A 20842-nucleotide genomic window follows, 5' to 3' on the forward strand; every position below is an offset into this window, starting at 1 on the left:
GTGGAGCAAAGCAGAAGGAAAGAGAAGCAAAGCAGAGACGACTAGCGAGTGTGGTAGCTGGCAGCTAAGTGGTTGAGTGGTGGACACGAGAAGAGGAGAGGACAGAAACGGGGGAGGGGGGAGGGCATAAATGTATATATATACTAGGATTGCATATGCATAGCAATATATATGATAAGCACAATAATGACAATAGCAATAGTAATAGCAACCAACAATAGTAGTTACGTATATATAAGTCAATAAGACATAGGATTAGTACATGTCCTGGAGCAACGCAGAGCGAGACGAGCGAAAACGAGAAATAAATGAAATGGAAGGGTCCATAATTAAGCAGCAAATCAATGCGGATTGTTAAAATTAGGGCCCGGCCCGCGGTAAGCTGCAGCTATTCCTTTCCGGGGAACCGCATCGATAGTATAATAAAATATATCACGTAGTTGTGCCTCAACTGAGATGGATACCAGTAACGAATGAGCAATAATACGGCAGACAGTGCAGGAGTAGTGCACTGCCAGATTGACAGCATACCTATCCATACCACGCCCCTGGGACACACTGGCTGCTGGCCTCTGCCAGCAACCCGAGAGTCTGGGTTCACCGCTGCGGTCACCCCTCGCGCTATTCTGCGGCGCAGTCAACTTCGACCAGGCTAGTTACATGCGTCTAACTAGACTGCGTATCACTTGGGCGGGCTTTGCGGCGCAGGTCGATCGCTTGGCGGTAAGCATTCGCCCAGTTGATGTCACAGCCAGTCTTGCTTGTAAATTTTGCATACTGCATGTATGCATGTATACGAACCACACTAGCTGCACCGCGTCGACCTACCAGAGGTGGGAGATTATGACCTGCAGCAGCGCCGCGAGTCAGCTCTTCTTTCTTTCCTTTTTTTGCTCCCTTCTCTTCTGCACTCCTTCAAGATATTATAGTTTATGTAGTTCAAGTTCAAGCCGAAGACAATAATAGCATCAGCAGCGTGACTGGCGCTCTCTCATTGGCCGGCAGCCCGGCCCAACCCCACACCAGCTTTTTTCAGGCCGCTTTGGGATTATTTTCGAGACCTCAAATCAGATGTCACAACGCTGTCTTGTTTCGCATGGTACGCTGCGGAGTGCCACCAGCTCGACCAACTCGTCGAGCACAGCGCCAACTACTCAAGAAACCAGCTATTCAGTTCCAAGGGAACCGCGCGCCAAGTAGACCGCATCGTGCATCAATAGGATTCAGTCGCTATTGTTGATGACATGCACGTCCTCCACCAAACTGCAGCCTCATCCCTGTCACTGCCCTCGGGTTCGTACATCTATGCCATTGCCGCCGCGCCATCCCACTTTGCTGCCATATCATCCGACGATTCTCTGCGCCTATTCGATGGCCAGTCACTGCAGCCGCTCGCCATCACATCTGCAAAGGCCCATGATGGCGTGACGGCCTTGAAAGAGTTCCATGGTAGCACAACAGATACCTATCTACTGGCCACTGCCGGTCGAGATGGAGCTGTCAGACTGTGGGATGTGCGCTCTGGCCAGCACAGTAAACCTGCCGTGGAGATGAGGGTTGGTATGTCAATTCTAAATGGCTCGTCAAACTATTTTCCCGCCCATTTAACAGCCAGGCCACAGAGAAACATGCGCCCATTTTGTCCCTGTCTTGTGACCCCGACTCACACTCCGTCGTGGCTGGCACCGAGCTCGTATCCTCGCAGGCTACTGTCGCTTTATGGTTGGTCCTGTATATCTGCACGATAGGATGTCTAGATGTACTAAAAGACACCTTCCCAATTCTAGGGACATTCGAGCACCAGCACAGAAGCGCTTACAATATGTGGAGAGCCACAATGACGACGTGACAGAGGTAAGTCCTGCAAATCAAAACGGCGATTCCAATTTTCAGCCCCTCTCTTATTGTTCTGTCTAGCTTCAATTCCACCCTACTCGTAAGAATGTCCTGCTCTCCGGAAGTACGGACGGGCTAGTAAATCTCTACGATATCAACGTAGCAGACGAAGACGATGCGCTCCTACAGGTGGTCAATCACGGGTCAATCCATCATGCCGGATTCCTTTCCGAGACAGCCATCTATGCTCTTAGCCACGACGAAACATTCTCTATCCACCCTATCACAAATCCAGACTCTGAAGAACAGAACGAATACAGTCCAATCAAATACGGAGACTTAAGGCCATTACTGGGATGCGAATATGTCGTTCAGACCTTGACCAGCGATAACGGCCAGGGTTCGTATCTTGCCGCTGGGAACACGACGTAAGTTTATCCATCCAGAGATTACTAGGATTCGGTTTAAATAACCTTCGCTCTTTTTTTTTTTTTTTTTCTTTTTTTTTTCAAAAGAGAAAAACGCCTTGATTTATTCCCCCTTATATCGACTCCAAAGTGGGATTTTGACTACAGCAATGTGTGGCGGTTGCCAGGAGCCCACGGGGAAGAGATTGTACGAGCGGTGCATATTGATGACCAGGTATGCCATTTCTCTCTGCACCTACATATCCTTTTGCTTTGTTTTGCTAATAAACCTCTATTTAGTCAAGGACGGTATTTACCGGTGGCGAAGACGGATTTATTCGAGCATGGAGGCAGCCAGAGAGCGAGGAGATGCAAGACCCTTCATTCGAGAAAACAAATACTCGAACGAAAGAGAGAAAGAAGTACAAGGACGAAAAACGATTCAAACCATACTAATCCAAGCATATTTTACTATGATAAGCGATTTGAGGGTTATACCATTCACACATCAATTTTGAGCTAATCTAATCTTGATGGACATGTCCTTTTTCATAGCAACCCCAACTGACTGACGCAGCCCCTAATCCTGTTGCTCCATCTGCACTCCGTTATAAATCTCCTCAGCAACATTGCTTCCGGACCAAGTCTCCCACCTAGCTAAGCCTAAGCAAAGAACTAGTAGTTAGACAAGAGGCCAAAACACCAACACACAGGCATACGGTTATCCCCGAAAATCGCGTATGAGAAGCCACGCAGTCAACCGAGACATACGGGCTTCTGTAGCCCCTTTTCCATTCGGCGATAACCAAGTATATGAAGACAGCTTGATCCCAATAGTGTTCTGCACACTGCGCCGGTCCTCTCTGAAATACAACCCGTCCAGAGAAGACGGCGGGACTGTGGAAGGTTATCGAATCCAAGTTGTCTCTGCATACTTAAGTGCCACCGACAAGCGAAGGGACAATAGAAGCCTGCATGTAAGGAACCTATGAATTTCAATATTCTTTTTTGAGTTGAACAAGCAAGAAGACTACTACTTCTAAAAACAGAGAGAATAAATGCGGAGGGGGGAAAGGAACGACATTACCAGGAGATCATGCGTCAGACCTAGATTATCCATGACCATAGCCAAGGCTGCATCTCCACCATCCAGATGTACAGCGCCCAGAATTGCTCCGACGGTTGTAGCCATCATTCCGCTGGAGACTTTGAGTGTGCCGGGGTTCAGATTGATGCAACGATCCAGCCCTGATGAGAATCCCACGCGAGCAAGGCTGTCATTGCTCATAACATCGCTACGGATGTGGTTCCACGAAGCTGAGTATCAGTCAGTTAGTGAGCATCTAAATGAACGCACAGAAAAAAAGTATAAAAATAAAAGTAGGTACCTTTGTCAAGCTTGGTTCTAACCCACTGCCCGCACAGATAAGCATGAGCAGCAGAGTCGCCATAGACAGCCAGACGGGTGTTTTTGTCCAATGTAACCCAGCTATTGTGATAGAAGACATTGCCACCAGCCATGTTGAGGGCAGTGAGAATGTTGGTGGGATTTGAAAAGGTATAGTCGATGATGCCTTGGCAAGCGGTACACTTGGCTTCCATCTTGGCTGGGTTGATCAATGTCGTGTAGGGTTGGACGCACTAGATGAATAACCCTATGGGTGAGATGGTGAGTGTAGGGAAGAGTTAAAATCAGGGGGAGAATGTGTAATTTATATGTGGAGAGAGAGAGAGACTCGAAATGAATGCATCACATACCAAAGCCAGGCTGAGACGCAGCCTGATTGGCCCATCACATATCAGCCTTATCGCTTACCGCCCGGCAATATCGATCGCCGCTATCCACTTACGGAGCTAAACACCATTTTTTTTTTCTATCTGGATAAGACTGTGGGAACTTGACAAGGCGTTAAGCCTTGCATGTACTTGATTATTTCGTTCTCTGGTAATTGACAGGTCATACACTACGATGAGGAATTGAAATCTTTTTTTTTTCTGCTGATACACTCCCGAATTGCTTCCGACTACTCGTCCATCAATCCATCCATATGAGATCAAAACAAAAGTCAACCTCGCATCATGGACGCTCAAGCCTATCTCATGCGTCACGGCTGGTCCGGTCCTGGCAACCCTCTCAATCCCAACCGAAGACCCGGTCAACACGGCGGTCTCGGGCTAACTCGTCCGCTCCTCATATCTCGCCGCGAAACCAAGATCGGTGTCGGAAAAGTGCCAACGAAAGATCCCACGAATCAATGGTGGCTGCGCGGGTTCGAAGAAGCGCTGAGAGGAGTGGGCAAGGATGGTGGTGCTGTCGCGACGGGGGCTGCCGACGATACGACGAATTCGCTGACGAGAAATGGTAGTCAGTTGTACAAGTTCTTTGTGAGGGGGGAAGTTATTCCCGGAACACTAAAGGACAACAAGAAGAATATTGTGGACAAAGGATCGAGCGAGGATAAGGAGAAGGAGAAGAAGAAGCGGAAAAGGGAGGAGGACGACGACGATAGTATTAAGCGGAAAGACGAGAAGGAAAAGAAGAAGAGAAAACGCGAGACCAATGAGCCCGAAACTGCAAAAACAAAGGCCACGAAAGAGAAAAAGGCTAAAAAAGAAAAGTTATTGATTGAAGAAGATGCTGTCTCGTCTACTGACAGCAACAAAGCCGACAAGCTTGAAACCGCAAGGACGAAGAAAGTCAAGAAAGAGAAAAAGACCAAGAAGGAAAAATCATCAAAAGATGCTGATACCACTCCGGAGTCTTCTGACAGCACCAATGCTGATTCAACAGAGTTGAAGCACAGTAATCGAAGGAAACGCAGCGAGGATTTGGATACTGACGCCGACAAGAAGGCAGAGAAACGCAAGAAGAAAAAGAGAGAGAGGACGGAAACCCTTCTCGCAGAGGATGACCATGTTCCAACCAAGATAGAAAAGAAGGAGAAAAGGTCCGATAAGAAAAAGAAGGAAAAGAAGAGAAAGGATAAAGACAGTTAAAGACGACTGTCACCAACATACATTTACTGTTAAATATCATTTATATACTACCAATATATCACGAATACATAGAACGGCCGCAGTCTCACGTGCATTTTTAGCATTGTATCAGGCAAACTAATTTAGTTATACTTTGACAAAACCAAGACCATTTTCATCTCTCTATTCAACCGGTATCTTCCCCGGTTTACCAGATAATAGCCACGGTCTTCTCAGCCAAAAATCATCCTTGATGATATCCACATGCTCCACGACAACCTGTGCCTTCCGGCGCAATTTGCGAATTTTCTCCTGCTGCGTCCGCGAGAGCTGGCTTATGGGTTCATCATCCTGTTGCGTATGTGCTGTTGTTGTTCCTACTGCTTCTGGTTCCTGGAGTTGGTATTGTCGGTATACGACCGAGCCCTTTTTGAAGAATTCGGGCTCATTATTGTAATTGATACCGAAGCGACTGAAGAGGATTTCATTCTTATCGGATGAAACAGTTCCCTGTAGACTATAAGTCTTTTGAAAGGTATCAATATGTTCTATATATGTAAATACCTGCAACTCTTTCTCCGCCTCGACATTGGTCATTCCACCTATGAGAACCATCGACCAAAAGGTCGTATTGTATAAGTTATTGATATGGCCTGTTTCAGAGAGATTAGTACGCCGTATCCCCTTCAATAGAAGTGTAAAAAGTTGATCTTACAATCCACCTGTCTCCAACTCATATAATCCCGAAGGATACTGGCATTGGGATACTGAACAGCCCGCCCATCAAAGGTCGGTAAATTCGATAATTGAAGAGGCTTGTCGGGGAAGAATTTTGGCCATTGGTAAACGTATGCCGCGGTGAAACCTGAAACAATTGTTGTAACGAGTTTCCTGTACGCACTAATCAGTATTATACCAACTCGTGTGAATCTATCTACTTACGCGCTTCGTCTTTCAAAAAGTTCACAGTTTGGATGGAAGACAAAACTTGTACATGTCAGCGCCATCATACAACCTTTCCAGAGTATGTATACATACCTATACTCGTCACTAACGCCATAGGCAATAGTCAGGTCTGGGAGATCCTTCATCACTGAGACAGCAGCAGCATTCATAAGATCCAGTGCCCGACGGTCATTTGGCTTTTCAAAGCCGTACTTATCCGAGAGCCTAAATGGAATTCGGTCAATTTATTGCGAAAAAAAGAAGAAAAACTTCAACATACTTGTGGAATCCTCGCCCGTCTATTCGAACAACAATCCATGTTTGGGGGAGGAGATTGTCTGGCTGCTCGAATAGCCTCACGTATTCGTATCTGCATGTTTTTTTTTTTGTTTTGTTTCTGCTTAGCATCTAGCCACGTCCTGTTCTTGTCTATTCTCTTGACTCACTTCGAGTTCGCCATTCAGTTGGATGTGAGGAGGTCGATATATATCCTGTTCTTCCCCGCACAAAATTTTCATTCCACCTAGTGCAGTCACTCCTCCGATGAAGAGACTAAAATGCACAGCTGCTAGCGCTTACAGTAAAAGAAGAGACGTCGGGGAATGCAGGAATGTCTGTGGTTATTATGTATGACTTGGGAAGGTGTTGTGAGCTTGGATTGATGGTTGAGTCATTGTCAAGCTGTGCTTGGTCAGGTGCGGGACGAACCCTATACCTACATTTTCTAACGAATTATGGTCCTACATGTATAACTATGCGATTGCAGGATATCCCAATAAATAAACCGCGAAATTATTATAGTTCAAGCTGACCCTGGTAGCTACAGCATTGCTATTGTGTAGATGGTCATTCTCTTGGGTATTAACTATTAACAATACGTATTTACTCCTCGACTAGCTCTTCATCTCCAGTTTCACTCGCTTTCTCGCTGGCCTCGACCGAATTTTTGTCTTTCCTGGATTTCCGGCTGAAGAAGTTTCGGCTGCTGCGAGTGCTGGACTTATCCGCAGACGGTGTATTAGAAACGACACTCTCCACACTCTTGCCAAGCTGCGCCTCATCATGGGTACTGTTGTCCTCGTCAATATCCCCCTGAAAAGAGTCATATTTCTTCGAAAATATCCCTCCACGGTCCTTCCAGGAAAGATTAAACTTGCTAGAACTTCCCTTGCGCGTGATCTTCTGGATAAAAGACTCCTTTGTCCCATAAGTGTCCGAGGGGCTGCTGGAAGGAATAAGATCCAAAGACTCTAGAGATTCTGCAGCAGCAGAAAATGCGCGAGAATCTCTAGACCGGCTAGATGTTGGAGGCGAGTGATCTTCAGGTTGGAAATCAAATTCTTCGGATCTCGAGGTAAAGCCTCTATACACTGCTTTCTCTTTATCCCGCTCCGATTTCTTGAAAAGAGTCTTAAAGGTCGGCGCGGCCGGGTTCAACTTTGGCGTTGCAGGCCGATGAGATGAGGAAGGTCTGGTTCCAATGGGTGCCTGTAACGGGCGAAGCTTGTCATGTGGTGCCTGCAAAAAGTCCGGTTCCCCGGGGGACATTCCAAGAGGTAGGTGACTGGAGGATCCATACTGAGTCGACGGCCTGCGAGAAGGACCGCGCGACCACGTTGACGGTGACGCCCATTCAAAAGCTAGAGATCCCCTTGTGCCTACAATATCGCCAGAAGGCCAGCCAAAGGGCTCAGTGGAAGGATGGGGGAGTTGTTTGTCAAAAGAGAACACAGACGATGGTCGCGGAGACAAGGAACTTCGTCGAATCGGGCCCAGGATAGATGCAGGATCGATGGGATCATGTCTAGGGCTGAATTGATTATATCCTTGGTCCGACTTGACCAAATCACTCGACCCGCTCTTGCCAGCAGAGAATATACTTGCAAATGCACTCCTTTTGGATGGGGTGTGATCGGAAGAGCTATCAGCAGTCACATGCGACGTGGCACTGCTTCGAGGGAAGTATGACATTGGGTTTGCCCAATTAGTAGCTTGAGTGAGACGGCGTCGCCGTGCCCCAATTGCATCAATCTCATCATAGTTTCGCGGGAACGAGCGACTCTGCCCAGGCTTCAGGCTTCCAAGTAACGGAGGCCCATCGACTGTGGTTTTACCGCGTGGTCTGTGAAAACTAAACAACCCAGAAAGTCGCCGCGACGCACTTTGAGCTTGAGATGTATCAGTCTCCTCCGACATCCCCTCACTAGTCGGAATGCTGGGGTCATTATCCCTTAGACTCTCGTGGGGGCTTGCGAAGAATCTATTAGATCTGGTTTCCGAAGGGTCGGGAGAAGGCGAGCGAGGCTGATCGAACAAAGAGCTTGCTCCTGCATCAGCATCAGGGACGTTGGGTTCAATGATGGGATCGGGAAGTTCGTTGGACTCCTCATCTCCGAGCAGATCAGACGGTAATAATGCGTCGGCGCGTGGGCTCATCGGCGGCAACGACGTATCGGATTCCGTAGGAAGAGCCTCCGATCTTCCTGTAAGACCGGCTAATGTCATTCCGTTGTTGATGTTGAAGAAAGCGGTGCTGGAAGGAAATGTAGGCGAGTTACTAGATGGGTTGTAGTTCGTGCTTCGAGAAAATGCGGTGTCCACTTGTGGAAACGCCACTGGCGAAGATACATTGCTTGTCAACGAACTCCGATGCCGAGAGCGGCGCATAGCAGAGGACTGAGACAAATCCAAGTCGAGAGTCTGCAATGCGGCAAAAGGTCCCGTCCCATTAGTTCTTTGACTAGTCAGCCACTTGAGGCGTTCCTGAGCTTCTTGATATTGTTGCTGAGCTTGAACATGAAGATTGACGAGTGTAGCGTATCTTGCGTGGAGATTATTGAGACGGTTTTCCCACTGACGAGCCTTTTCAATATCAATACGATCGAGCTCCTTGCCATCTTCGTTGTCACCGCCCTCGAGTCTCTGCCGTTCATCTTCCAATTTCTTTATGCGGCCACCTTTTTCTTGAATCTCATCGTCAATATCCTTCATTTTCACTTGCTCCAAGGCAATCTTGTCCCGAATTTCGCTGGCCTGCTTAGCGGCGTCCTGCTCAACCTTCATTCTCTCTTCCTTGACTCGCGCCATGTCCTTGTTGATTTGCGCGATTTGATCTTGCCATCGAACAATGTCATCTTTCCGCTTTTTGCGATCAGCTTCCTTCTGTTGGAGCAATCTCTCTCGCTTCGACTTTTCACTCTGAACAGTGCGATTAACACTCTCTAGCTTGTTCACGTGCTTTTTCAAATCACCACTGGCTTCGTCTTTCTCTTTCACACGTTGCTTGAGCTCATCGCGCTGTTTCTCCAATTCCTTCAAAGTGGCGCCGTGTTCCTCATCCTCTTCTGCAATTTGTTTATCTATATTTTCATTTTCCTGCTGAAGATTCTTAAGACGCTCTGCGAGACGCTCCAAAGTTCCGGCATGATCATCGTTGGATGAGTGACGCTGGTAGTCCTCGGATTGAGAGTCAACTAGATTCGAAGCCGATGATATTTTCTTTCCTCCAGCGGTGCGTTTGCTTTGCGTATAACCGGCGCTATGCTCTCTCGCCATGACCGGAGCAGAGGGAGCGGAAAGTGCAACCGTCGAACGCGGGACGGATGCGTGAATCGTAGGGCCCTCGATATCGCCATCTTGTTGAGTCTGCGACAATGGGAGCGGCTTCGTACGGACATGAAGCACAGCGCTTGCGGTTTGGAAGTTAGCGGCGCTCACAGCAAATACACAGATATGGTGGATGTGTCCTGGCGTCAAATTCCCGATGGTGACCGCGGTTTCCGCCCTTTTGGTTTCGCCCACTGCGCTCGCCGTTAGCCCTGTACTTGCGACGAATACTCAGTGAGAAGCCCGCACCTTTTGCACTGTTAACCTGAATTATATGTTTGTGAATGGAATTGTGAAAGTCTGGTTGCTTCCAGGCAATATGGATTTCTCGCGCCGAAATTTCCTCCAGAGTGACCTCGGGTGATGGGGGAATATCAAGACCGAGCTTATCAACTAGGATGTCGTTCGGGGTCTGACAGACTTGCCACGCTCGGTATAACAGCCTATGAAGGGGTTAAACACTGCAGCAGGGCGAGCAGAAGGGAAGCTTGACTCACCACACCAGGGCCCAGAGGATGGTGGCTGCGAGGAACAGAGCCATTACGCCTCGCACCCGCACACGAGGGACCACACTGGGGTATGCATCAAAAGACCAGTACAGCGGCTCGTACATGCCCGCGTTGTAGAATTCCATCCGCCAAAGACCGCCAGCAGGAGAGAAAGAAGCAAGACGGCGATGGTGATGGAAAACTGGAAGGCGCCTGGCTGTGTTGCCCCAAGCGGCTTAGCGGCGGATCCTATCACGTGATGGTTCTGAATTCCCTCAGATTTCCCTTTAGGGACTAGTTAGTTAGACTGCGCTCTAAGAAAGACAATACGCCCTCGATGGTAGCGCTTCACTGTGTAGAAGAACGAATACGAATACTCCGCATTGTAGATGCCACATAGTCTACTCCGTACTCCGTACTCAATAGTGTGGAAATTCAATAGATTGCCAGCTGATCAGTCAGCTGGCCGCGTACTGTATAACTAGTTAAGAGGTTGGGACCGAGGCGGGCCGATGACGCTGCAGTTGTTGAAGCGTTGAGAATCCAACGCCCGCTCTGTCTCCATCTCACCTCGCTCACTCTCGTTCAGTCTTCGTTTTTATCTCGTTTGCTCGTGCTCTGCTGGGCTTTTGTGTCGACTTTCGCTCGCCCGTTGTGCTCTGCCTGCAAGCCATGAAATAACGTGCCCTGTATGGCCGCAGCGCAGCCACTTTTCACATGATAATCGTCGTCCATTTCCACGCCGAATCGCCCCAGCCGCATTTCCCGGTCCTCGACCACTTGAACTTGTGCTCGCTTCATAGTATTATTACTGCATGGTATACATCGATACACATTGCTTATACCTAGCCTGCACAATCCATCGCTCGACAAGCAGTCGCCGGAATGCAGTACGTGCGAAGCTTGAGTGGTCCGGTCTCCAAGACATGGAATTCCATCAATCCGGCTACGCTTAGCGGGGCTATCGATGTAATAGTCATTGAACACGACGATGGTGAGTGGCATATCCGCCTAGGTTTTTCCTTTTCGCTATGTGTTAGATTCGAGGCTAATCAAGACGCTGATAGGAAGCCTTGCCTGCTCGCCCTTCCACGTCAGATTTGGCAAATTCTCATTGCTCCGGCCGTCCGAGAAGAAAGTTGAATTCAGAGTCAATGGGATTAAACAAGACTTTTCAATGAAGCTGGGCGATGGAGGGGAAGCGTTTTTTGTCTTTGAAACAACTGAAGATGTCCCGGCGGCGCTCCAGACGTCTCCTTTGGTCTCCGCTGCAAGCAGTCCGGCCTCTACATCTGTCGACGAGCTACCTTCATTGCAAGACCCTCCTGATCTCGATCTCGACAGTTTGCTTCCCTCTAAACTTGACTCGAAGGATCCACTGGGCATCCCGATCCCATCAAATGATCGCCCTTCCAGCCACGATTTTGGTATGTCCGATAACTGCTGCTTCATTTGCCTTTCTAACCCTTGAACAGGCAACTTGACACCCTTATCACAATCACCAAATGGCTCTACCTTGCAACGAGACCGACTTGATTCATTCGAAGGCCCTTCCATCAGGAAATTAGATCGCTCGGCTTCCGATGGCGTCCTGTCCCAGGAAAAAGAATCCTTAGGTAGCGAGCCTTCCAGTCCTGTCAGCTTGCTTCACGTTGCGAACCAGGGGAATCCACCCCAGGGTCGTCGTTCTATGAGCCCGCCTCCCGTTTCACCCAGTGAAGCTATTTCACGCGCCATGGCTCTTTCCAAGAAACTATCGGGTTCCAACATTCCTTCGCATGTTACAGAAAGTGGTGACTTGATGCTTGACATGACTGGCTATAAAAGCAGTGAGGAAGATGCGCTTCGTGCCGAGGTTATCGCACGTAAAATTCTTTCCGAAGAACTAGAAGGCAATTATGACATTGGGGCTTTGATCGGTGCAGATGATCACGGCAATCTCTGGATATATAGTAGCGAGGAGGCGAAAGCCTCGGCCGACCGTCGAGCTACGTTGAACACCCTCAAAGTCCAACCAACAGCCTACAATGACGATGCTATCTCGGATCCTGGGTACCACAGTGAAGGGGAACAGCCATCTCTGCAAGCCCCATTGCAAACTCGTCATCATCGTGCTCAATCTGATGTCCAGCCTGGCTTCCCGACTCCTCCTCAAACCCCGCCGCAAGACGCGAGCGCTGGAGATCCCAACCGAAATTATGCTAAAACACTAAGACTAACTAGCGATCAACTCAAGGCACTCAACCTGAAGCCTGGGGCCAATCCTGTCTCCTTCACGGTCAACAAAGCTACATGCCCAGCTATGATGTACCTTTGGAGTTACAAGACTCCCATTGTCATTTCCGACATTGACGGGACAATTACAAAGTATGAAACTGGGAAACTCCTTGTCGATTCTGTTAACTAACATGGGTATGGTAGATCCGACGTTTTGGGACATGTCTTGAATATGATTGGACGTGATTGGACCCATCAAGGCGTTGCGAAGCTTTTCACCGACATTGTAAGCAACGGATATAACATCATGTACCTTACGAGCCGCTCTACTGGGCAAGCGGACTTAACTCGGACGTACCTGAAAGGCGTCCTACAGGACGGATACAGATTACCAAAAGGGCCTGTTATCATGAGTCCCGATAGAACGATAGCAGCATTACGACGCGAGATTTACCTGCGAAAGCCCGAAGTCTTCAAGATGGCTTGCCTTCGTGATATACTCAACCTCTTTCCCCCAAGCCAGAATCCATTCTATGCTGGCTTCGGCAACCGCTTGACCGATGCTCTTAGCTATCGATCTGTCAATATCCCCTCGTCTCGAATTTTCACGATTAACTCCTACGCGGAGGTTTCGCTGGATCTGCTGAGCCTCAACAAATATAAGAGTAGCTACGTCACAATGAGAGAGTTGGTTGACCACTTCTTCCCTCCTATCAGTCTACTGGTCCAAGGAGGGGGCGAGGAGTTCACGGACTTTACCTACTGGCGAGAACACGCCAATTTGGACGATTTCTCCGTCACGGACAGTGATGTAGAAGAAGGACATGGCCTCGATATTGACCACGCCTTCAGTGATGAGGAGGAGGAGGATGAGGATGAACCAGTCGGCGACATGGGCGACAGTTATATTTCGCAAGACTCTGTTGAGAATCTGGAGATGACCAGCTCAATGATCGAGTCGACGATCGAGGATGATGCAGTTTCCAACGACGAACTTTCGGAAACTGATGACGATCTACCTGACGTAGGGGGGGTCTCCTTGCGCGATACAAAATTCTGAACGACTTCAAGAGCTTGTTGATTACTTATGCTAGATCGCTTGAGCGGTCTCATTCTATACCCGAGTTGATTTCTTGATTTTCTGATCATTATTGTTACGGCACGACTTTTGCATAGAGGGTGCCATCGTTTTGTTTGTCTTTTGATCAGTGTGCTATGATTTATCTGATGTGTAAAATAGACGCATAAGCGGCAGGAGTTTCAAGCGGCGTGTTCAAAGCGTGCGCACATAATTATGGTCTGAATAGGGCATGAACACAGGATTTTATCGCTTCGAATACATGTACAAGATGTAGTCGTACTTTGGTCTAAAGCGGCGGCACGGTAGCTCGAAAGGGAATAGCGGCATTGAGCCGTGACGGTTTGATGGTGAGCTTTCCTCACCTTCACTTCACCAACTCGACCACGGTTTGTTTAAGGTGCTCGCCCAGTGAAGTACATAGGTCTCCGAGAGAGACTTATAACATCTTCCAGACACATTCGTTATATTTCAATCCTTTCCAACCTCAGCTCATCGGCATACCATCTATCGGCTTGAGTTGATTCAGTCGACCTGCGCCTGATGTTGAAATCTCACATTGAGAACGAATAACCCTCTAACCACCCACTACGAGAAAACAAATATATTTCGAGAAATGGCATCTCCCAGAGCAGCCCCAGCTGCGACTGGGTCAACCCAGCCCTTGACACCCCCTGACGACCCTTCTTCATCTGCCAATCCGGCCTCGTCGCAAAACGGCACAGCCAACCCAGGTGCTGCGGCCAGTGCCCCGTCGTTTCCGGCAACCTCTCTCAACGACTCCGGTAAATGGCGGCGCCCACGCGACGCGCGCCTCATACATATGCTTCTAGCCTCGCTCGGTGTGACTGCATACCAAGAGCGAGTGCCCCTGCAACTGCTTGATTTCGCCTACCGCTATACCTCATCCACGCTTCAAGACGCTGTTCATCTCGCTATGGAGGGATATGCGGGCACTGCAACAGGGCCTGGGGAAACGAACGTGTCAACCGGTAGCGGTCGCGGCGTCGTTGAGTTAAATACAATCACACTACAAGCGCTGCGACTGAGCATAGCGTCTCGACTTCATTACCAGTTTCAGCCCGGATTGCCCAAAGAGTTCTTGGTAGATGTGGCCTCAGAACGAAATCGGATTGCCCTTCCTGGAGTTGCGCGAGGCGGAGAGACTGGATCCAGGAGCACATTCTCGGATGTATCCATGGGTGGAATGAGACTTCCTCCAGAAAGGTTTTGTCTGACCGGGACGGGCTGGAATTTGAGGGATGAATGGGAGAGTGAAGGCGAGGAAGACGTTGAAGAATTAGAGTCGGCAGTCCTACCAAGCGCTGCCAACAACGACGAAGAGGAGGGCATGGAGGATGAAGGAGATGGAAAAATGGAAGATATCTTCGGTGAGGATGTCGATATGAAAGAAGACGACGAAGAGGATGAAAATATGGCAGATGCTTGATGCAGTATTCTTTTATCTCTCACAGTTTCAGCATCTTGATTGGAGTCTAGGATTATATATCAGAGCCGGCGTTTTTGGGGCTGCGTGTTTTTCTTTGGGACGGCGCTGGGCTATCGTACCGTTTTCTTAAGAAATTTTTTGTATCATTATCTCGAATCTGATATGAACAATTCGCACCGGGACATACACCTGGCGCCAAATTGAATTCAAATTTTGTACCAATGGTATATAATATATATCTACAAAATAATGTACATTTCGGGACCAGACATCAAAATAGAGATTCAGCTTCAGCTCGTCACCAACATTGAAAATCACCTAGACGCCGCTTCAATATGCAAAACACAAGACACACATTCGATAGTAACGGGGAGTGGAAAAAAAATATAGAACCATGCTCCGCAAGTCCCAGAGCTGGAAAGGAGGACGTGCCTAAGAAGCCTCTTTACTCCGCTTCCTTTCCTCATCTGACTTCATCAACTGTATAACCTCTTGTCGTCGCTTCTCGACCGCAGCCTCGGCCTCCTCGCGCTCACGTCGTCGAGCTTCGCGGCCCGCGAACCATTCTTCACGCGCTCGGTCTTCTTCTTCCGGTTTCGCATGTGCAAGCATACACGAGTTCATGGCCAGGCGTTGCTCTCGGCAGACCCAAGTTGTTGTGAAGGTTCGACCGCGAGCACATTCTGCGAATGCTATAATAGTCACAGAGCGTTTAGTAATGATACTCTTCCTCTTTCCCTTCCTCTCGAAGCTGGGTACCTTTGATTTCGGGGGCGCAATAGCCGCGCACACGCTTATAATATACCTCTTTGACTTGCTGTTCCTGGGTTGCGGATAGAGGCAATGGATTGCGGAAGTTGAATTGAGGGTCTGTAGGCGACTTGGGAGATGATGAGGTAGACATTTTATTTATCTCCAATTCGAAGGGAGGGAGTAGAAAAGATCATCAATTGTTCAATTGCATGTATTGGAAAGGAGTCTGACTGGAGAAGAAGAAATGGGTTATATAGAATTCATGTTGCGTGTCTCGTGTGCCTGTATGTTCTTGTTGTTCTTCTCGATAAAGCTCCTGCATTCATCAATGTCTCCCTTCGAAATGAGTAGACAATTGCAGTGTCTTGAAAGTCACAACCCTCCGAGCAGCAAAAGAAGCTCTGGAAGCTGCCGTCCGTCTGTCTTTCCGAGTCGCGCCCACCGTCTCCTGCCTTCGCCGCCTTTTCCGCCGCCGGCAGAAACTAATCAATCTTTATCTATTTTTTTTTTAACAAAAAGGAGACAAAACTCACTAACATTACTGATACACCAACATTTACAGCTGGAACTTTTGAGAATTCAGCAGAGCCAGTACCTGGAATTTGATCTAATACAATTTAACGGCAGCCGTTACCATTACCTCTAGTCCTTGCGCCAGAATCTTTCACGGAAAATGTCTTCTATGCGAAATGCCGTTCATCGACGGCAGCACCGCGAGCGTGGTCAGCTCGAAGGGCGAGAGAAATGGGGTATACTGGAGAAACACAAGGTAAGTATATATATATATGCAATATCATAATGAAGGACAAAATCTAACGCATGCATATTAGGACTACTCTCTCCGTGCCAAAGATTACAATCAGAAACAACAAAAACTCCAACGTCTGCGCGAGAAGGCGCGCGACCGTAACCCCGACGAATTCGCATTTGGCATGTTATCGGACCGAAATGCACAACAGGGTAAGCATGGTGCGCGCGATTCAGCATCGCTCAGCCATGATACGGTGAAATTACTCAAGACGCAGGACGCCGGTTATCTGAGAACAGTTGGCGAGAGAGTGCGCAGAGAGATGGAGCGGTTGGAAAGAGAGGTGCGATTGCAGGACGGCATGGAAAAGATTCTGGGGGTGAAGGGGCCCTCGTCGAGGAACCATGAGGATAAGGATGAGGATGATATTCTTCTTGGTGGTGGTGGAAATAAGAAACGGAAACTTGTCTTTGCGGATAGTCGAGAAGATCAGAAGAGACTTGGTCGGCAAATTGATTCTGAAGGAGATGACGAGGATGATGATCAGGAGGAGGTGGTGGTGGAGGAAGATGAGGACAAAGAGAGCGAATCGCTCGGAAAACAGCTACAAAAATCAAAGCAACCGTCAAAGAGACAAATAGAGGCTCAACGACAAGCTCATTTACAACGACGTGCGGCCAAACGACTAAAACGACGAGCAGCAGAAAGTCGTCGCAAGAAATTGGAAGCCCTCAGAAAACAATATACAGAAATTACGGCCGCTGAGAGAGAACTTGAGTTGCAACGAGCCCGAATGTCGAATTCTATCGGAGGCGTCAATAAAAACGGTGTGAAATGGAAAGTGAAGGAACGCAAGAGGTAGGCTTTTATTTAATGCCATGTCATTATACTTGGATTTATACAACTGCCAAATATCATAACCTGGTAGGTAATGGCGTACTGGAATATAGGAAAATACAATCTTCTTGGTGCTTGGGGTATAACTATCCGATCCTAACAACAATTCACTGATTTTATTAGATAAAAACCAAGCCCGAAAATTTTTTTCCCATGCCTTGGAATGTACCTAGTTACCTGGGTACTGTATATAGACAAACTCATCTACATAAGGCATCGGAGTCATAAAAAACCACAGCAATATTCAAGTATCAATAGGATAAGAGATATCGACAAGTAACATATATATATCAATGTCGGGTTTTGCTCCATGAAGTTGGTGTGCGAGAAAATTGGCCAATGAAACTTGCTTTATCGTTAGGCTTTATTGATAACGTCCATACGAATGCTAACTGCGCGCTTGTGTGCATCCAATCCTTCAACAGCGGCCAATTGCATGACTGCTCCAGAGACATTGCGAAGACCCTCGGCGGACAAGTTCGAGGATGTAATGTGTTTCACAAACGAGCCGAGATTGACACCTGAATATTGTTTTGCATATCCATAGGTTGCTATTACATAAAGGGAAAAAGTGCATGTTAGCCTTTGTGTTACCATGAGAGAGACACTCTGTTTTTAGGGCCAGTATTAAGGGAGTGGTGATGCATTGCAACTTACGTAGAGAGTGATTGACGCCAGCAGAATAATCGCCAACACTTTCAGGAGTCCATTGACCGATGAAAACACTTCCAGCGTTTTCAACTAGAGGAACAACATCCTCTGCATTCTCAAGCTGCAAGATCAGATGCTCCGGAGCATATTCATTGCTGAGGTTCAAAGCCTCTTCGACGTTCTTGACAACGAAAGAGACCGAGTGCTCAATCGAGCCTCGAACAATGTCCACTCGTGGCAGAGCATTAGCTTGTTGATGCAGTTCATTCTCAATTGCTGCCAACTCCTTTTCGTCCAGATCAACTGCTATAAGAATGACCTGTGAGTCAACGCCGTGCTCAGCTTGACTCAGAAGATCCGATGCGACGAACGCTGGGTTGGCCTTCTTATCGGCGATAACAAGGACCTCACTGGGGCCAGCAGGCATGTCAATACTAACTCCCGCTGATGTATCATTGGATACCATCATCTTCGCGGCTGTAACGAATTGATTACCGGGACCCAGGATCTTGTCGACTTTGCTAATGCTCTCTGTGCCGTAGGCCATAGCTGCCACAGCCTGGGCGCCACCCGCAAGAACAATGCTCTCCGCACCACACTTGTGGGCTGCGTAGACAATTTCTGGAGATATGCTGCCATCGGAGCGAGGAGGAGAGGCAAGGACAATTTTCTTGCAACCAGCAACCATTGCAGGGACACCAAGCATGAGAGCAGTCGAGGGCAATACTGCAGTTCCACCAGGGATGTAGAGACCAACACGCTCAATCGGACGGGAGAAACGGGAGCAGACTACACCTGGCATGGTTTCAACAACGAGCGGCTTGTCATCCTTTTGTGCGGAATGGAACTTTTTGATATTCTCAAAGCTTACATCGATTGCTTTGATAGTATCAGGTGACAGTTGCATCAAATGCTCCGGGAAAGGTGCTTTCAGAACCGGTGAAGTCAATGAGGTGGCTTTCTCAAATTTATGAGTGTACTTAAGAACAGCAGCGTCCCCATTCGTGCGCACGTCGTTGATGATAGGTTTCACAAGACCAACTATAGCATCGTTGGACTTTTGAGAAGGACGCTGCAAAGCATCTTTAATAACACTGACTGGAGTTGAAGCCGTGTAGATGCGCTTCATTTCAATTCGATCAGACTTAGCGGCTGCCGGTTTCTCTGGAGCAGGACTTGGTTTCGGCGCAGTCTCTGTGTTGCTCAGCCCAACCTTTTCAGCCCAACGAGGTTTGGCGTCACCCTTGCGGCGCGTCACCTTGAGATGCTTCATGTCTAGATTCCTCTCAATATCCTCCAAGCTTACATCTGCGGCAATGCATCGAGTAAGAGCGAAGTAGATCAGGTCGGCTGCTTCCGCCGCAATTTCATCCTTTGTTGTCGCCTGGCACAGCTCCTCCGCTTCTTCCATAATTTTGGCTTCAACAAGTTTGGGGTCATTGAATAGACGTGCCGTGTATGATCCAGCCGGAGCGCTTTCTTTGCGAGATTGTAGGGTCTTTTGCAAGCTCGAGAGACCTTGATACCGGCCAAAGCAGGTGTTTGTCCCAAGGTGACAGAATCCTCGACCAAGCTGTTTAACTCTGAAAATCATACAATCTGCATCACAGTCAAATCCAACACCTAGTAGCTGCTGAACATCTCCGCTAGTTTGGCCTTTGAACCAGAGACCCCGCTTGCGGGATTGATAAACTCCAGTGCCTGTCTTCAAGGCCTCCAATAGGCTCTCTTTGCTACTCCATACAAATCCCAAAGATACACCTCTCTCATCAACAACCAAGGTCGCAATGAGACCGGTATTTGCATCAGGCACAGCACGACTCGACAGCACATTTGCCACTGAAACCTTGCCATTCGTATTTGGGACAATTGTAAGCTGTTCAGACGAGACAATGGCGACGACGCCATGAGTCACTTCTTCAATGACAGCCGCTTCAGTTACATCACGCCCGAACAACCTGTACACCTGTCCGCCATCCCGTGGAAAGCCGAATTTTTCGAAGAGTCTGGCAGCGTTAGCTGTTGCACATACGCCTATATTTTCAAATTCGGGGGCATCCGTAAGCCAGTTGCGCAATTCCGTGGTGTCTTCGTCCGAGGCCACATATGCCACTAGCCTAGATGAAGGAATGTGGTTCTCTGCGGCAAGCGTAATCATTTGTTTTGGGGTAAGGAATATTTTTGCGGCACCGGCGTTGAGAACTTCGACCGCATCGGCGGGGGCAATGGTTGTGACATCGACATAGGTATCAAGGAGGCTCGAGTTGGATTTGATGAATTCGACTGCTTCCACGGAAGCTGAGACCTTGATGAACGCGCTTCCGACGCGAGAAATGTCCTTGAGACCGAAGTCATCTTCCTGGTCACCCAGTCTAGCGCGGGGCTGGACGGCAATCACCAAGGGCGACGCCATTGTCAAAATCTGTGCACAAGGAGAATGTACACAAGTTGCTGGGTGAGGTTTCCTCAGCTGCTTCCTTTGCGAGGAGAAAACCTTACAGATCTCACTCAAGTTTTCTTAATTTCTAGAGAGTCTTCTGCAACTGCCTTTGGTTGAGTCATACAACGAATGGAGAGAAAGTGGCAGAAAAGTCCCCGCAGTTCACCGCCCCGTGACCTGCCTTGCCCTTATCTGATTGTCTGGAATTGGGGATGTTGGACCTCCTTGCACGCTCGCGGGGACAACCAGCTTTTTATAAGCCTGACTTCTCTCTTGTTACACAATTTCTGTGCGCTGTGACTAATAAGGAATAAATGTGCGAGAACTGTAGGAAACACCGCGTAAGATCT

General features: G+C 48.3%; 10 protein-coding genes across 10 annotated transcripts; 5 read left to right on the forward strand and 5 right to left on the reverse strand.

Moving 5' to 3' along the window:
- Window positions 1–1244: 1244 nt before the first annotated feature.
- On the forward strand, window positions 1245–2699 carry UA08_08640 (hypothetical protein; the record flags this gene model as incomplete). Its single annotated transcript, XM_020263740.1, has 6 exons — window positions 1245–1560; window positions 1623–1722; window positions 1788–1854; window positions 1918–2264; window positions 2412–2478; window positions 2544–2699. The coding sequence occupies 6 exons, from the start codon at window positions 1245–1247 to the stop codon at window positions 2697–2699; spliced, it is 1053 nt and encodes a 350-aa protein (XP_020116135.1).
- Window positions 2700–3282: 583 nt separating this feature from the next.
- UA08_08641 (hypothetical protein) lies at window positions 3283–3845 on the reverse strand (the record flags this gene model as incomplete). Its single annotated transcript, XM_020263741.1, has 2 exons — window positions 3283–3560; window positions 3632–3845. 2 exons carry the CDS (start codon window positions 3843–3845, stop codon window positions 3283–3285), a joined length of 492 nt encoding a protein of 163 aa, XP_020116060.1.
- A 477-nt stretch (window positions 3846–4322) lies between these two features.
- UA08_08642 (hypothetical protein) lies at window positions 4323–5240 on the forward strand (the record flags this gene model as incomplete). The annotated part of the gene is made up of 1 exon (XM_020263742.1): window positions 4323–5240. The coding sequence occupies one exon, from the start codon at window positions 4323–4325 to the stop codon at window positions 5238–5240; it is 918 nt and encodes a 305-aa protein (XP_020116059.1).
- Window positions 5241–5402: 162 nt separating this feature from the next.
- Window positions 5403–6624, reverse strand: UA08_08643 (tRNA(His) guanylyltransferase; the record flags this gene model as incomplete). The annotated part of the gene is made up of 7 exons (XM_020263743.1): window positions 5403–5729; window positions 5784–5872; window positions 5935–6110; window positions 6162–6206; window positions 6258–6389; window positions 6445–6534; window positions 6611–6624. The coding sequence occupies 7 exons, from the start codon at window positions 6622–6624 to the stop codon at window positions 5403–5405; spliced, it is 873 nt and encodes a 290-aa protein (XP_020116058.1).
- Window positions 6625–7046: 422 nt separating this feature from the next.
- On the reverse strand, window positions 7047–10311 carry UA08_08644 (hypothetical protein; the record flags this gene model as incomplete). The annotated part of the gene is made up of 3 exons (XM_020263744.1): window positions 7047–9964; window positions 10020–10213; window positions 10268–10311. 3 exons carry the CDS (start codon window positions 10309–10311, stop codon window positions 7047–7049), a joined length of 3156 nt encoding a protein of 1051 aa, XP_020116134.1.
- An 832-nt stretch (window positions 10312–11143) lies between these two features.
- On the forward strand, window positions 11144–13535 carry UA08_08645 (hypothetical protein; the record flags this gene model as incomplete). Its single annotated transcript, XM_020263746.1, has 4 exons — window positions 11144–11252; window positions 11326–11685; window positions 11734–12625; window positions 12680–13535. The coding sequence occupies 4 exons, from the start codon at window positions 11144–11146 to the stop codon at window positions 13533–13535; spliced, it is 2217 nt and encodes a 738-aa protein (XP_020116133.1).
- A 634-nt stretch (window positions 13536–14169) lies between these two features.
- UA08_08646 (hypothetical protein) lies at window positions 14170–15003 on the forward strand (the record flags this gene model as incomplete). Its single annotated transcript, XM_020263747.1, has 1 exon — window positions 14170–15003. The coding sequence occupies one exon, from the start codon at window positions 14170–14172 to the stop codon at window positions 15001–15003; it is 834 nt and encodes a 277-aa protein (XP_020116057.1).
- A 432-nt stretch (window positions 15004–15435) lies between these two features.
- On the reverse strand, window positions 15436–15907 carry UA08_08647 (hypothetical protein; the record flags this gene model as incomplete). Its single annotated transcript, XM_020263748.1, has 2 exons — window positions 15436–15695; window positions 15763–15907. The coding sequence occupies 2 exons, from the start codon at window positions 15905–15907 to the stop codon at window positions 15436–15438; spliced, it is 405 nt and encodes a 134-aa protein (XP_020116056.1).
- Window positions 15908–16429: 522 nt separating this feature from the next.
- UA08_08648 (hypothetical protein) lies at window positions 16430–17366 on the forward strand (the record flags this gene model as incomplete). The annotated part of the gene is made up of 2 exons (XM_020263749.1): window positions 16430–16525; window positions 16587–17366. 2 exons carry the CDS (start codon window positions 16430–16432, stop codon window positions 17364–17366), a joined length of 876 nt encoding a protein of 291 aa, XP_020116055.1.
- A 392-nt stretch (window positions 17367–17758) lies between these two features.
- UA08_08649 (Histidine biosynthesis trifunctional protein) lies at window positions 17759–20465 on the reverse strand (the record flags this gene model as incomplete). Its single annotated transcript, XM_020263750.1, has 2 exons — window positions 17759–17922; window positions 18059–20465. The coding sequence occupies 2 exons, from the start codon at window positions 20463–20465 to the stop codon at window positions 17759–17761; spliced, it is 2571 nt and encodes an 856-aa protein (XP_020116076.1).
- Window positions 20466–20842: the final 377 nt, after the last annotated feature.

The sequence above is a fragment of the Talaromyces atroroseus genome, assembly GCF_001907595.1.
Source record: "Talaromyces atroroseus strain IBT 11181 chromosome Unknown scaffold_15, whole genome shotgun sequence".
Lineage (NCBI taxonomy): Eukaryota > Fungi > Ascomycota > Eurotiomycetes > Eurotiales > Trichocomaceae > Talaromyces > Talaromyces atroroseus.